The sequence below is a fragment of the Diabrotica undecimpunctata genome, chromosome 1, assembly GCF_040954645.1.
Source record: "Diabrotica undecimpunctata isolate CICGRU chromosome 1, icDiaUnde3, whole genome shotgun sequence".
Classification (NCBI taxonomy): Eukaryota; Metazoa; Arthropoda; class Insecta; order Coleoptera; family Chrysomelidae; genus Diabrotica; species Diabrotica undecimpunctata.
This window is the reverse complement of record NC_092803.1, coordinates 5,313,958-5,330,869: the sequence shown is the minus strand read 5'-3', so window position 1 is coordinate 5,330,869 and position 16,912 is coordinate 5,313,958. Positions and strand designations below refer to the sequence as shown.

The window sequence follows — 16,912 nt, the reverse complement described above, 5'->3', positions numbered from 1 at the left end:
ATATATATATATATATTTAGGGATTCTACAGTATTCACTGCCTTCCCTCGCTCAACCGTTTCCATCTCTCTCTGTTGTTCCATTCTCCATCGTTTAGGCCTCTCTTACTCATGGCGTCGTATACTTCGTTCTTTTCCTCCTTCCTATGGGGCTCCATTCGGTTATTCTCTTTATCCATCTGCTGTCGCTAGTTCTTCTTACATGTCCATACCACTTTAATCTTTTTTGTTCTATAGATGTTAGTATGTCTGTTTCTATTGATGTTCTTTGCTTTATTTCGTCATTACTTCTCCTATCCATTCTTGTTACTCTGCAGCATCTTCGCAGTCATTCCATCTCTGTTGATACTATCTTACTGCTGTTTTTCTTGTTTATGATCCAATTTTCAGCCCCATATGTCATAATACTTCGCACTTCTTCTTCACGTGCCATCTCCGCGACGGAGGTTGGCAATCATCATGGCTATTCTGATCTTAGATGCTGCTGCTCTGAATAGTTCAATTGATAAGCATCCGTACCATTCCCTCAAGTTACGCAACCATGAGATTCTTCTTCTTCCTACACTTCTCTTGCCCTGGATTTTCCCTTGTATAATCAATTGAAGTAGGTTGTATCTCTCATTACGCATAACATGCCCCAGGTATTGCAGCTTTCGTGTCTTGATGGTTTCCAATACTTCCATTCTTTTGTTGATTCTTCTCATGACTTCGTTGTTTGTTACATGCTCGGTCCATGATATCTTCAGGATTCTTCTATACACCCACATTTCAAATGCTTCCAACTTTTTAGCAGTCGACGCGTTAAGTGTCCATGCTTCTATCCCATAAAGCAGAGTCGAGAAAATATAGCCTTGCCAGCCTAACTCTCAAGTCCAATTTTAGTTCTCTTGCACAAAGTACCTTTCTCATTTTATTGAAGTTTGTATTCGCTTTGTATTATATTTAGGTGTCTATCCCACCATACTGAGTTAAGTTGTCGGATTGCTATTCTTGTTTGTCCTAATCTTTGTGTAATTTCTTCCTCTGTTGTTGCCTTTTTCGTGATTATAAACCCCAGGTATTTGAATTTATCCTTTCCTTTGATTGTTACGTTGTCATCAATCTGTAGATCTTCTATGTCTTCTTCACTTGTAGATAGGTACTCTGTTTTCGCGAGGTTAATATCTAGGCCAGCCTTGGTATATTCTTCTTGTAGTTTCTTCATCATGTAGCTGGGGTCGTCTTGGTCTTGTGCAATCACTACCTGATCGCTTTTATTCGACACTTTATTTTCTTTATACAGAGCTTTTGTAGCTTCTATGAGCTCCGTCTGTATTTTTAATTTGTACATTGCCTCCCATAGTTCTGACCTTGGTACAGAGCCTTTCTCAGGTCCACAAATGCCAAGTTTATATCTCTATTTTTTGCTTTTTTCTTTTCCAACAGTTGTTCCAGTGTGTATATGTGGTCTATGCATGATCTTCCTGCCGCGAAGCCTGCCTGATCCTCCCCGATTTTGCCTTTTATCGCTTGCTCTATCTTTTCTCGCAGTATCTTCCCATATAATCTTCCTATTGATGATATTACGCTTATTCCTCTGTAGTTTTCGCATCGTTTTCTATCTCCTTTCTTAAATATAGATGTCATATATGCCTCCGTCCATTCCTTTGGGAGCTGTTCTCCATTTATGGCTTTCTGAAATATCCATTGTATCATCCGGTGTAATTTTTTTGATCCGTATTTTATAAGCTCAGGTGAGATGCCTCCAGGTCCCGGTGCTTTCTTATTTTTGATTGCTTTTATGGCCGTTCTCATTTCCCTATCTGTTATTTCTATTTCGTGTTGTGGGAATCTGCTTCGTCTTCACCTGTTTTCTTTTCCAATGAATTGTGGTCTTTGTTCTGTTAATAGTTCCTTGTAGTAGTCCTTCCATTCTTTGTCCTGTATATTTCCCAATTTAATTTTTTCTTTTGAGTTTTGTTTCAATTCTCTCAGTACTTTCCATGACTCCGAAGTTCTTGTACCTCCTATATATGTTTCAATATTTAAGCAGATTCTTTCCCATTCTTCATTCTTTTGCTTGTTTTTTCACTTCTCTATCTTTTTCTCTATATTCTTTATAAACTTCGTCGTTTTTTGTAGTCAGCCATTTTCTGTATAGTTGCTTTTTTTCTTCAATTATTCTTTTTGTTGGTTCATTTATTTCATAATAGTGCTGTTTATTTGTTATATGTTCTTTTTCCCCAAGGGCTTCGAATGCTGCTTGCTTTATACTCGCCTTTATATGCTAGTATATTTCTTTAATTTTTGGTCTAGACGTTGTTGGTATAGTTCTCTTATTGATTGTTCTTGGAGTAGTTCTATATTGTATTGTTTTTCTCTTATAGTGTTCAACGGTTCTTCTGTGGAGGGGGTCTTGTTATGTTTCCAATTAATGCCCATTTTTGCTGTCAGTAGTCTATGGTCCGTTCCACATTCTGCTCCTCTTTTGACTCGCACATCTTTGATCTTTATTGTGGTATCTTATTTGATTATTATGTAGTCTATTATCGATTTCAGCTTTCGTGTTTCTTGCGTCCATGTATATTTATGAATATTTTTATGTCTGAAGAATCCGTTGGTGATTTTTAGGTTGTTTAGTTCGCATAGTTCAATCAGACGTTCTCCGTTATCGTTTTGTTCATCCTCTCCAAATCTCCCCACCACTTTATCGTTTTCTTTCCTTCCGGTTCTGCCGTTAAGGTCTCCTGTTATAATTATCTCTACGTTCTTTTTAATTAGCTAAAAATTATAATTAACTTAAAAAACAAAAACAACATTGTACTAACCTGGATCCACGAGTCCCTCTAAAAACGTCGTCCTCATCTTCTTGGTGAGTTTTTTATTGGTAGGATTACTCAAGAGTCTAAAGAGATTGTATCCGATAATTAGAACACCTCCGTCTTCATGCCAATTTTGTACGACGTACGCTCTGTCGTAGTTCTTTTTCGACGTCGCCAGTTCGTACACATCGACTGCCGAATTACTAGGCATCCACTTTTTGTATTCCGACTTCCAGTTTAGGACGGTATTGATGGGGCATACCACCATAACTTTTTCTACCTTCGTCTTTTTGCTGTGGTTTAGAAGTGTATGTGTCAAAGATATGACCTAAAACGACAAAACTAAAGATAACACTGGCAAATGGATTTCGTCATCTGGTTTTTGACCTAGTGCAGCTTTCATCTTAAAGAATTACCTAAAGCAATTACAGAAATACATGAAAATGTAAATAACATGAACCATGATTTTCATTAATCTTATAATATCTACGAGAATTGGCGAAAAAACACTTAGTGATATAGCCAGAAGCACAGACATACGCCACAGACGTGAAATGGACAATATGGATGGGTAAAAATAGTAGAGCAAGATTACAACAGTGATATAAACAGAATGACCGAGGACAAAGTAGTAAAAACAACGAGGGAAGGCCACAAAAATGATGCAGCCACACAAATGTTATAGGCAGAGTATATGCCTATATCTACGAAACAAATTTAGTTGCCTGTATCTCCATAAAACACCTAAGAAATTATGACACAAGCCTCATATAAATTTTATCGCAGACGAATTGAATTTGAAAAATTTGTCGCCGCAGTTAACGTGTTAAAACGGTCAATGGTAATTTTTTTGGTATTTTTTTTTGTAGCAATATACACAGAATGATCAAAAACAGAGCAATGCAAACAATGAGAGAAGACCACGAAAATACTTAATGCGCATTGAGATACAGAGTGGAAACCACTTTTAGTCATGGAAAATTATATCTCCCCTTTTATAAAAAATTATATAAAAAGCACTGAGACCCGTCGACTTTTATATATAAATGTACGCTTTTTAAACATAAATGTACTGGGTGATTCACACAAGCCTAGCATAGTTCATGAGCTTTATTTTGAATGGAACACCCTGTATATTTTTAAAAGTTGTTTAACAACCTGATATCAACGAACAGTTGGGTCTATTATGAATAATACAGGGTGCAAGATTTTAAAACAGAAATATACAGGGTGTTCCACTAAAAATAAATTTATGTTTAAAAAGGACACATTTGAATTTAAAAGTTGACGTGTCCCAGCGTTTTTATAATTTTCTAACATAGGGACACAAACAATTTTATGTCATAAATGGTTTCCGCACTCTATAATTTCAAGTTTCATCCTGTAACATTTATAATAGACCCTACATGATATAGTTCGTTGAGATCAGGTTGTTAAGAAGCTTTTAAAAATATAATATCCATTAAAAATTAAGCTTTTGGAGCAGTCAACGTGTTAAAATGGTCAATGATATTTTTAATGGACTGTTTTTTGTAGTCCTTCAGACTTGTTATGATTTTTCACAACATTTTGCTTTGTTGAACGGTCCTTTCAACTATTCTTTCACACTTTGCTTAACGTTGGTCTGCATAACTCCAGGAAACATGGCTTATATCTAAGCACAAACAAAACACAATCGCTGTAAACAATTCTGTTTGATAGAGCGTTCAGTATAACAGTCTGACTTCTACTTCGATATGATATTGCACTCACAACAACATTAAGAGCAAAATTTTAAGAGAAACTTACCCAATTGTTTTAACACCTTTCACTCATCTTATTAATTTAATTCTATCAACTGGAGTATTTCCAGAAGTACTTAAATACTCAAAAGTTCTACCAATCTACAAAAAAGGTGATTCCTCAAAAACTGACAATTACAGACCCATAAGCATTGTTTCTACTTTTGGGAAAGTGATTGAAAAGGTTATCAAACAACAATTTGATTCCTATTTTGAGTCAAATAATTACTTTAGTAACTCACAATAAGGATTCAGAAGTGCTCGTTCTACTACGAACGCGGTATTTAATGTTGTGAGCGAGATGATTGAGGGGCTTGAACGCGACAATCGCATAGCAATTTCTCTTTGCGACTTGTCGAAGGCTTTTGATTGCGTTTCACACGACACTTTAACAAACTAAATTACACACAAATTAAATTACTATGGAATCAGAGGTATCCCTCTTAAGCTTATAACTTCTTATCTATGAGGCAGACACCAGGCGGTAGTGTCAAAAGGTCATCTCTCCGATTTTCTATCCGTATAACTTGGAGTCCCACAAGGGTCGGTCTTAGGACCTCTTGTTTATTATTTATGTCAACGATTTGCCTAAATTCATATCTCCGTACGTAATCATACAATTCTTAGATGATACAACATACGTTATATCAGGAAAATATAATGATGATTTAAAAATGTCTCATGAGGAAGTTTCTACTAAATATCTCTTGGTTTGCTGCAAACAAACTAAAACTTAATTCTGATAAAACGCAAAATTTAGTTATATCTGCAAGTAATTTACACAATGATCCAGATAACAAAGATACTATTAAACTATTGGAAATAACCATAGATAATCGACTTAACTGGTCGACTCATATCTACTTAAGATAAAGCTATCAAGTTCATTATTTGTTATTCGCCAACTAGCAAGGGTTGTCAACTTTGAAACATTACTATTGACATATTTTTCTTTATTTCACTCTCACCTAAACTATGGTGTAATTATATGGAGCAATTCAACAAATGCACTTCAAATTTTTAGAATGCAAAAAAAGCTGTCAGGATTTTAGCAGGGGTTAGTTATCTAGAACATCTTTTTATCAAATTCAAAATTCCAAATTTCAAGTTCTAACTGAAATTCACAAAAAACGTTCCCATTTAATACAGCAGTGTGATGTCCACGTTCACAATACGCGAAACTGTCACTACTTACGAACAAATCGCTGTAGATTAAGTATTTCAGAAAAAAATTGTCTTAATTATAACTATTACAATATTTTACCAAAAAGTATTAAGCAGGTAAGCTGTAATAGTTTCGATAAAGTTATAAAACAATATTATCTAAGTAATTGAGTCCAGTCTAGCAGTGGGCAATTTGATTTTTTTTAACTCAAATAAAAAGGTGAAAAGTATCTGTTTATAGGATAAATATTGCTCAGTCTCAAATTAAAAGGAGTGTACAATTGAGGCGGGGAACTACACATATTAGGGGCGGCACATTTGAAAAATACTGTAATGTAAACATAGCAAGGAAATAAAGAAGAAAAAATAAGGGGTAGTTAGCCTAGAAAAGAGTAATAATTATTTAAATAATTATTATATATTCCAAATTGAATAAAGAACAAATAATTCGACATAGTTAATGTATACATTTCACATTAAACAAAGAATGAAAACTCGACCTAGTTTAAGTGTATTACACGAGTCTCAAATATCAGGTCGCCACGGTTGTTTAAAAGAAAAACATCACGTTAAAAACATAGACCTTCGCTGGAAAAATAACACCATTGCCTGACCCGGTTTAATCACGGGGACTCAGTCAGCAAAAAAATAAAAAACTCGACCTTGATACTACGATCGGAAATTGAGAATACGGACTCATAAAAAACGAACGAAGCGGGCCAGACGGGGGCAGTAAGAACGAGGCACCTGAGAGTGCTCCACGCGAGAAGCACGGCTGATCGAGACATACGCAGCCCAGTGAGCGCGCTATTGTAACTCGACGGGGTAGTGTACCGTATAAGTGCCGGTATCTGGAGTTTCGAAAGTTCGTGATAGCCAGCGGTACTTCAACAGATTGATCTTGAATTCCTGTAGGACTGAAGGCGTATTCATTAGCTAGGGCCTAAATACGCGAAGGTAACTAAGATCGACATACTAACCCAAGGAATACATAATAATACGGATTGTCCACCCTTTAATTTCTTGCTTTGTCTCTTCTCGTCTCCCTTCGCGCCTGATCGAATCATTATTGGTTATAACTGATATCTTGTTATCTTAGTTGTAGTATACAGTCTATTTAATACATTGTAAACTCGAAATTTGGTTTTATTGTTCTTCCCGGCCGTTACAGTTAGAGACTAGAAGAGTACACATTTTTCGCTTATGCAGTTCTCCGGCTTCTAAAGCAAGCCCATAGACTCAACTCTTTACAGGACCTGAGACCTAGAAGTCCTTAATCCCCTTTTTCCAAAATCTCCCTACCCTCCGTAAGCCGCGAGGGCGAAACCAGTCAGCTCAGACTAGTGGGACCAGTAACCCTTGTCCCGCTCGCAGGAATAAGTATCCCCTAAGAATTGTAGACGCATCCAAGGATTTTGAGTCAGGCGTCTTTTACAATGATGACAGCAGCATTTATTAGAATGGTGACAGTAGGGTTCCCGCGAATATTATAATCGGTTCTCCAATTATTTACAGTGGATCCCCCCCATTTATTACAATACGTCGCAATTAAGACCCTGTAAGCTGAAACAATAAGATACCCGACAGGCGAGAAAATAAGAAATACAAAAATAAAAAAAGAGATATTTAAGACAATTTTAATAACATATCTTGCCCAACTAATAAAGGGGGTCATTCTACGAACAGAGGTGAAGTCATGATTCGATTCGAAAAATTAGGTATATTTATGTTTAGAGCAACAGAGCACCTTGATTTTACCATCTTACACCCTTGATTTCTTGAGTATAAATGAAGAAAAATCATTCTGGGTGACGATAAACAATTGCTTAGTACTTTTAGTACTACTAATATTGAATAAAAATCGATCCAAGCATTTTAAATCCCCTTACATATATATTCTATGAGCACAACTGTAAATGGTTTATCAAGCATTAGTTAACGATAACAAAATCGTCCGAAATCATCTATTTTACTGTATTTACTCACCTGCAAGGTTTTTCCCAAACCCATACAATGGGCCAATATACAACCCGATCCAGCGGAGTTCTTAATTCTTTCCAGCGATTCGAAACAAGCATCGTACATGAACTGAATGCCGGAAACTTGATGAGGTTTCAAGTTTTTCACGATCTTTTTGTGGACTTCCAGTACGGGCTCCTTAGTTTTCTCGTCGTAATCCAGGACAACTTGCTCGATCGTAGCATCCTTTTTCTCTTCGAATATGCGATTGTACTGGAAAAATGTGATTATTAAGATATGAAGATTGCTGATAACAAAAAATATGTGAAGCATGTAGATGATTTCTAATGAAACAAAAACCGTAAAAAAAATTAATTACGCTTCTATCCAAGGGTTCAAACTTCAAAGACAAATGTTACTACTACATAACAAGCGACTAAAAAAAGCTTAAAGCAACTTTGAAAGCCAGTCAACCTTTCACGGATATGTCAATCTGGAGTCTGAAAGTACAAAAGTTTTAAAAAACTTATACAGAAGGTTTATTTCAAATCCACCCAAATATCCAATTTACCATGGAACTACAATCTTCCCAAGCCATTAACTTTCTAGATTTATCTATTACCAGACTCAACAATCAATTTGACTTTGGTATCTTTCGTAAACCCACCCAAACCGATCATGTCATTCATTCTTCCTCCAATCATCCTCTATCACACAAATTAGTTGCTTTTAGAAGTTTTATCCACAGACTATATTCAATACCTATGTCAACTGACTCCTTTAATAAAGAACTCGGCGTCATAAAACAAATATTTGTCAACAATGGTTATGATCCTTTTATAATAGATAAACTCATCCGTAAAAGAGAATCTAGATTGCTTAAAAATTCTGCTTTTAATCAATCTTCTTCTTCTACCCCAATTTATAGGTCTTTAACCTCTCACACGCCCACATTATCTGAAAAGATCAGACGTATTATAATTAATTCTTCAGAAAACACACACATATCTTTTAAAGTTGGAAATATTCTTAACCATTTCTTGACAAATACTAAAAATACAATATACTATATGAACCGTAGTGGAGTTTACAGACTGACTTGTTCTGATTGCGATGCCTCCTACATTGGTAGGACTTATAGGCCACTCTCAACTAGATCTGCAAAATACTCTAAAAGAGATAATACATCAGCTTTTTCTCATCACCTTAAAGTCAAAAATCATCATTTTAAAATCCCTGACGGTATCAATTTAATTCACAACATCAAAGATAGGAACACTTTACGGTTGGATTTGTATGAGGACCTTGAGATTTCCAGAGATATGAGGACTAGCCTCAATTGTGTCAACCGCCAAACTACCCTAAATCGACCTTTTAATCCCATACACCGACAACTATTCCCTTAATCCAAATCATCATTTTAATAATTGTCTTTAAATTTTCTTACTTTTCTTTTTTGCTTGTTTTCCTTCTTTTCCAACCACCCCACTAGCATCTAACATTTTACTACTTACTCATACTAATCACCCATTAACTACTACTACTACTACTAAGGATTTCCACAGTTTTCACTGTCTTCCTTCACTCAACCGTTTTCTCCAATTTTCCCTGTCATTCCAGTCTCCATCTCGCAGGGTTCTTTTCTACATAGCCTCGTCGATTTCATCTCTGAATGACCTTCGGGGTCTTCCTCTCTTTCTTCTTCCAATCGGGCTCCATTCTGTGATTTTGTTTATCCAGCGTCCTCTGTCCGCTCTTCTGACGTGGCCGTACCAGGATAGTCTCTTCTCCTCTATATAGTCGATTATGTCTGATTGCACTCCCAGTTTTCGGACCCATATGTCAGGATACTTCTTGTCAGGGTGTTATATATTCTCTTTTTTGTCTTTATCGTAATGTTCTTATCCCACAACACTGAGTTTAGTTGTCTTATACAGTTTCTTGCTTGTCTCAGTCTGTTGTTTATATCTTCTTCTGTTGTTCCCTGGTTCGATATTATGGTTCCTAAATACTTGAATTTATCTGTTCCATTTATTTATCTTCCCTCGTCTATCTCTAGGTTTCTCATATCCTTGTTTTCTGTTGTTAGGTATTCGGTTTTCTCTAAGTTTATTTCCATTCCGTTGTTTTTATATTCTTCTTCTAGTTTTCTGAGCATAAAGCTGAGATCTTCTTCATCTTGTGCGATGACTACTTGATCGTCGGCAAAACTTAAGGTGTATAGGTATTCGTCTCTTACTGGTATGCCCATTCCTTCGCACTTTCTCCTCCATGGTTTGAGTGTCTTTTCCAAGAATATTTTAAACAGAGTAGGGGACGTAGCACAGCCTTGTAGAAGTTCTTTTGTCGTCTTAAATGGATTGTAGGCTTTATTTCAACATTTAATAGCATTTAACACATACTTCAATTTGTCCCCCCCCCCCCCAATTTTCTTCCTTTTGTATTTTTATCATATCCCTCCCACTTTCACTATCTTATCCCATCGCAGTTTCTTTATTTCTCATCCTCCTTTCAGTCCTTTTCCGACTCACTCTGTCACATATTCTTTCCTCGTGTCTCTTACTTCTTGGGTCACCTTACTTATCTTGCTTGAATTGTTCTTCGTCATCAATCTTCACCCATCCATTCGACACTTTCAGTCTGTCGACTAAATTGCCACCTATACTATACAAAATTTCACTTAACCAACTCAGATAAGCAGTCAATCTAATCTCCTCACAGATAACTCAACACATAATCTCTATTATTTCATTCTTTCTCTGATACACATTCACACACATACCATTCTGTCTGGTTGTCCATTCATATATTTAACTATCTAACTTTATTCATGCCGTTCACAACAACATAGTATTCAATTCCTTTTGGCTGTCTCATGTTCAACCCACATTTCACATTTCCTCATTTCTAATATTGATATTATCATTCATTTATCTCAGCTTCATTTATATTCATTTAAAATATACCTCACTACAGGGTAATGTCACCTCGGGGGAACAAATACGGGTCTATACACCTTCTGTTATCTCCGGGTGCTCTGTAGAGGGCTTCGAATATCGCAGTCGAGAGCTCCTCTACCCAAGTCCATTTACTGGGTATGGACTTGTAAATATTTATCTTCTGATGGCTTGTCTTGAAAAAGACAAGATATTTCTTACATGACAAAGGTACACCAAGTCGAAATAAAGCATCAGGTCGTGGTCTTCTGAAGGCTTGTCTTGAAAACGACAAGATATTTCTTACATGACAAAAATATAGGTCGAAATAAAACATCAGATTGTAGTTGAATAATATCTCAGCCACAGAGTATAATTGGAACAGCAGGAAGCAGCGCCCCAAGAGCACTAAGCTCTCGGAGGGCCCGTGAGGGACTGACCTGAAAATCGCCAATATTTATATGTGCCGTTCGAGCGATAAATAGGGATTTCCAGGTCAAGAGCCAATGGAAAAATTCGAGGCGGGGCGATGCGCATTGAAATGCGCACTAGTCCATAGACTATGGCATTCGATGACATCCCCCCTCCTCTGGAGCCTCTGCGGCTGGGAAAAATATTTATTGAATAAAAATACGAAAATACACAAGAAAATAAATGTATAAAAATATAAAGTAAATTAAAAGAATTGTCTATAAAACTCATACAACACTTATCTGGAACCTGGGGGCTGGATGTTACTGCATCTCCCTCTGTGGTAGGCTCCATCCACGGTCGGTGTACTATTTCTCTAAGCGTTTCGTCTTCTTTTCCGCAATCAGGTTCCCATCCACTTTATCCTGGGGTTTCGTAGGCGAGTTTGCCCGGGCCTCCGTGGTATCGCCACATTTCGGGGAGGGCAGGCAGGGACTGTGGCTACTTCAGGATCTCCGTAGTTTCCGAGACTTCAAGCGTCGAAGAAGGCTGACTCGTTGAGACATCTGGCACACGGAAGGCATCAGGACTGCTACAGAGCTCGATGGCGGAGTGTTAGCGTATAGACACTCCGTGGCCCTCCCCATTGTTCTCTTGACTTCAACCCATGTTGAAGTCAATGGTGTGTTGCGTTCTGTAAAGCGAGCTGGGTCGCAGGTTCGGAATAATCCACGTTGTCGGGCGCCATGTCACCTCGGGGGAACAAATACGGGTCTATACACCTTCTGTTATCTCCAGGTGCTCTGTAGAGGGCTTCGAATATCGCAGTCGAGAGCTCCTCTACCCAAGTCCATTTACTGGGTATGGACTTGTAAATATTTATCTTCTGATGGCTTGTCTTGAAAAAGACAAGATATTTCTTACATGACAAAGGTACACCAAGTCGAAATAAAGCATCAGGTCGTGGTCTTCTGAAGACTTGTCTTGAAAAAGACAAGATATTTCTTACAGGACAAAAATATAGGTCGAAATAAAACATCAGATTGTAGTTGAATAATATCTCAGCCACAGAGTATAATTGGAACAGCAGGAAGCAGCGCCCCAAGAGCACTAAGCTCTCGGAGGGCCCGTGAGGGACTGACCTGAAAATCGCCAATATTTATATGTGCCGTTCGAGCGATAAATAGGGATTTCCAGGTCAAGAGCCAATGAGAAAATTCGAGGCGGGGCGATGCGCATTGAAATGCGCACTAGTCCACAGACTATGGCATTCGATGACAGTAATACCATATTGATACTAACAAGTACTACAATATATTAATAACTAGAATTCTATATCCTGTTATCATATCATCACATAAATTTGGTGCCAATATCTGAAGCATATTAGTGTTGATGTGCAATGGCGGCAGATGTTAAGTAATTAGTCTATTAAATACAGTTTTCTGGCGATAACTGGTATTAGCGAAAAGTTCTTTTAATTTTGTCTCTTTTTGTTTGACCACGACAATATAGAAAGAATTTATTTTTCTAGAGTTTTATCGCCGCGGCATTCACAAGCCGACCTCATTATAATGTCATCATGTTTCACTGTTGTATGTGGGTCGATCACATAAGATTAGATTTCGACCTGCGTTTGAAGGGTCGTGTCTACCTTTTTCTGCTTCAAGGCACATGGTCTCTAAGGGTGAACGATTGTTCATTGACTTGGTAATTTTGAGTTAAATGAGTGTGAATAGACATTTCATGAAAGAGATTTATAGTTGTATTGGGGATATATTTATATAATTCATTTTATGACTTAATTTACATTTATGTCGTTTATTGTGAAGTTAAGTATAATCATAAAATTGTATTTTATATTTTCTTACCTTTTTCTGTTTCTCGGCTATACGAGCTTTTCTTTCTTTCTCCTCTGCTTCCGCCTGTTTTGTCGTTGCCGATAACGAGGCCTTGCCTAAAACCTGTAACATAACACACATGAGATTTCATCTAACACATTCATCAAACAACGGTTTACCTTGCGAATATTTCTCCTCGTAGATACTTCTTCATCGCTATCACTGCTGCTGTTTTGGGCGTTCCTGATTCGTTTTCTAGCGGCCAATTTCCTGAAAAAAATATTTATATGAATTGGAGAGAAGAATTATGACCCACTTTAGATATTTAGGGACGAAAATCTTTATCTTTCTGTGTCAATTTTTATTTTGGAAAGTTTTGAATCGAAATCAAATCGATGGTTTGTTGCAAGGTGAGGATTTAACCTTAAATAAAAAGGTGAATCTCCAAATAGTCTCGGTGGCTAAATCTAGAACTAAAAAGATAAAAAATAAGTGAAAGTGAAACATTTTATGACCAGAAGTTAAGTAAGACATCTTTGCAAGATGTTTGTAATGCAAGATGTTACAAAAATTTATTATAGAGACGGCGTTACCTTTTTTTTTGAGACACCCTGCATATCTCCACTTCTTGGTTTCAACCCTATATACAGGGTGAATTTTTAGTGTGACATCGGTTGATAATTCCATTGTGGTACAAAATATCCAATAAACTTATTTAGAAAAAATGTAGGCAATGATATTCCCCCTACTAGGAAAATATGTGAAATTCTACGGGGTGATTAATAATTACGTAATATAGCAAACATACAATTTTTTAAATGGGACACCCTATATATTTTTTAATATTTATATTCATCTCATAATTATTGTTCTTATAATATTGGGCTTTGCATTACTATACAGAGTATTTAACAAGTTATGACTATTTTTATTTCGAAATCCCTATAAAATCAATACAATCTATATAAAGAAGTACAGTAGAACCCCGATTATCCGTGCGGGCTTTATCCGGGCGGTGGATTCTTCATGCCGCATATTAAATTGATCATCCGTGCGCGGATTATCCGTGGCTAACGGTAAGAGGTTGGTGGCGCCCATGAACGCTGAATAATGCACCGTATAAACATTCATCGCTGAATAATGCAGCACCGTGTAAACATTTATTTCGGGGAATCCCCAAGTTTTCTCGTATTTTCGTCAACTACTGACCGGTTCGTTAGCTGAACGAAAACAGGCGCACAAAATGCAGCGTACGGGTGCTAATGAAAAGCGTAAACGCAATGTTTTAACGATTGAGCAAAAAATGAAAATTTTGAAACAATTTGAAAATAAAATAAGTGTTGCTATGTTGGTTAAAACATATAATATTGAGAAACAAACAGTTCGTAACATTGTGAAGAAAAAATCCGAATTACAGAGCTTTGTAGCTAAAGCGGACAGTGCAAAAGCAATTTCTGACAGGAAATCTCTAAAAGGGTCTACGTTTCGAGAACTTGATGATGCTATGACCAAGTGGTTCTTGCAGAAAATATCAATGGGGGTTCCAATATCAGGACCTATGTGTGCTAGGCAAGCTGAAAAGTTTCACGAGCAGTTGAAAATTAAAGGCACCTTCTCGGCATCTTCTGGTTGGCTTTACAGATTTAAAAAACGTCATGGAATACGAGAATTAGCTGTTCAAGGGGAGAAATTAAGTGCTGATGATGTAGCTATGGTAGAATTTTGCTACGATTTTGAAAATCTCATAACTGAGCACGACCTTAAACCTGAGCAAGTGTATAATGCAGACGAAACTGGGCTTTATTGGAAAGCAATGCCGAGAAGAACTCTTGTTGTAGGCTCAGAAACTAGTGCACCAGGTTAGCTTTAATTCTTTTTACGTATAAAGTATTTTTCAAAATAATTTTTTTGTAGGTTTCAAATCAAGCAAAGACCGTATAACAGTTTTATGCTGTGCTAATGCCTCAGGAACCCATAAGCTTAGGATAGCCGTCATTGAAAAATCCAAAAATCCGAGGGCTTTTAAAAATATAAAAACACTGCCCGTTGATTATTATAATCAAAAGGCAGCTTGGATGGATCGTGTAATTTTTAAACAGTGGTTTTTCCAAAAATTTATACCTCAGGTTAGAGCTTATCTACAAGAAAATAATCTTCCACCAAAGGCTGTACTGTTACTGGACAATGCGCCATCGCATCCTGATGTAGAGCAACTAAAGTCAGCAGATGGGAACATATTCGTAGCATATTTTCCTTCGAATGTAACATCTATTGCCCAGCCAATGGACCAAGGTGTTATCGATGCCATGAAAAGGCTTTACAGGAAAGACCTTATGCTTCAACTGTTGGGAGAATGTGATATTGCGGGATTTTGGAAACGCCTAAATTTAAAAGAGGCAATTTATGCTGTAGCTCGGGTTTGGAGTGAAGTGAAAACGGATCATCATATTAAAAAATCATTTTATAAAATAATGACCTTAGAAGATATGGAAAATGAAGACGGTAATCACGTAAATGAAGGTGAGTTATCGGTCGAAAACATAGCATCTATAGCCTCACAAATCAAAGGTTTGGAAGAAACGAACAATAACGAAATACAGGAATGGATAGAATGTGATCGCCAACAAACAGGGTATCAGATTATGAATGACGATTATCTTACAGAAAGTTCTGACACAAGTAGTGATGATGATGAGAATTGTGCTGACAATGATTGCCTCATTAAGACAAGTCATCGGGAAGCAAGGGATGCAGTAAATGTACTTATTCAATATTTTGAAGAATCAGCCTGGAGCTGATGACATTCATGTACTTTAGCTTAAAAACATAAAGGAAATTATAAAGTGTAGAAGTTACGAAGCTCGAAAACAAACCAAAATTAGAGATTTTTTTAAATATATATATATATATATATATATATATATATATATATATATATATATATATATATATATATATATATATATTTAGGGATTCTACAGTATTCACTGCCTTCCCTCGCTCAACCGTTTCCATCTCTCTCTGTTGTTCCATTCTCCATCGTTTAGTCCTCTCTTACTCATAGCGTCGTCTACTTCGTTCCTCCAGGATTTTCGGGGTCGTCCTCTTTTCCTCCTTCCTATGGGGCTCCATTCGGTTATTCTCTTTATCCATCTGCTGTCGCTAGTTCTTCTTACATGTCCATACTGTTCGGATTTTTTTGATATTTTTTAAATGGCAACCATGTCAACTACGCGCTTGGTTATGCGCATTCATTCCATTTTGGAATTAAGTAAGAAATAAGAGTGAACACATACCTAGACGTGTAACATCTATTTACAATTAAACGAAATTACAGTCCACAGCGTTTCAATTCAATTCTATTTACCAGTGAAACAGCGAAGAAGTGAAGGCAAACCAGTGTTTTCACATTCTATTAAACACATACCACTTTAGTCTTTTTTGTTCTATATATGTTAGTATGTCTGTTTCTATTGATGTTCTTTGCTTTATTTCGTCATTACTTCTCCTATCCATTCTTGTTACTCTGCAGCATCTTCGCAGGCATTCCATCTCTGTTGCTACTATCTTACTGCTGGTTTTCTTGTTAATGATCCAATTTTCAGCCCCATATGTCATAATACTTCGCACTAATGTTTTATAAATCTGCGTTTTTGTCTTCATATTTAGGTGTCTATCCCACCATACTGAGTTAAGTTGTCGGATTGCTGTTCTTGTTTGTCCTAATCTTTGTGTAATTTCTTCCTCTGTTGTTGCCTTTTTCGTGATTATAAACCCCAGGTATTTGAATTTATCCTTTCCTTTGATTGTTACGTTGTCATCAATCTGTAGATCTTCTATGTCTTCTTCACTTGTAGATAGGTACTCTGTTTTCGCGAGGTTAATATCTAGGCCAGCCTTGGTATATTCTTCTTGTAGTTTCTTCATCATGTAGCTGAGGTCGTCTTGGTCTTGTGCAATCACTACTCGATCGTCTGCAAAACTTAATGTATATAGGTATTCGTTCCGTACCGGTACTCC

At 36.8% G+C, this 16,912-nt stretch overlaps 1 protein-coding gene across 3 annotated transcripts in view; it reads right to left on the bottom strand.

Moving 5' to 3' along the window:
• XNP (ATRX chromatin remodeler XNP) overlaps positions 1 to 16,912 on the bottom strand; it is a 77,772-nt gene that overhangs the window by 34,871 nt on the left and 25,989 nt on the right. For all 3 annotated transcript variants that reach the window (XM_072536174.1, XM_072536180.1, XM_072536187.1), the window contains 4 exons: positions 13,072 to 13,162; positions 12,923 to 13,015; positions 7,732 to 7,977; positions 2,807 to 3,128 (listed from right to left, as the gene is read on the bottom strand). In XM_072536174.1, the coding sequence (XP_072392275.1) occupies positions 2,807 to 3,128; positions 7,732 to 7,977; positions 12,923 to 13,015; positions 13,072 to 13,162 (752 nt within the window). The remainder of the gene's footprint in view (positions 1 to 2,806; positions 3,129 to 7,731; positions 7,978 to 12,922; positions 13,016 to 13,071; positions 13,163 to 16,912) is intronic.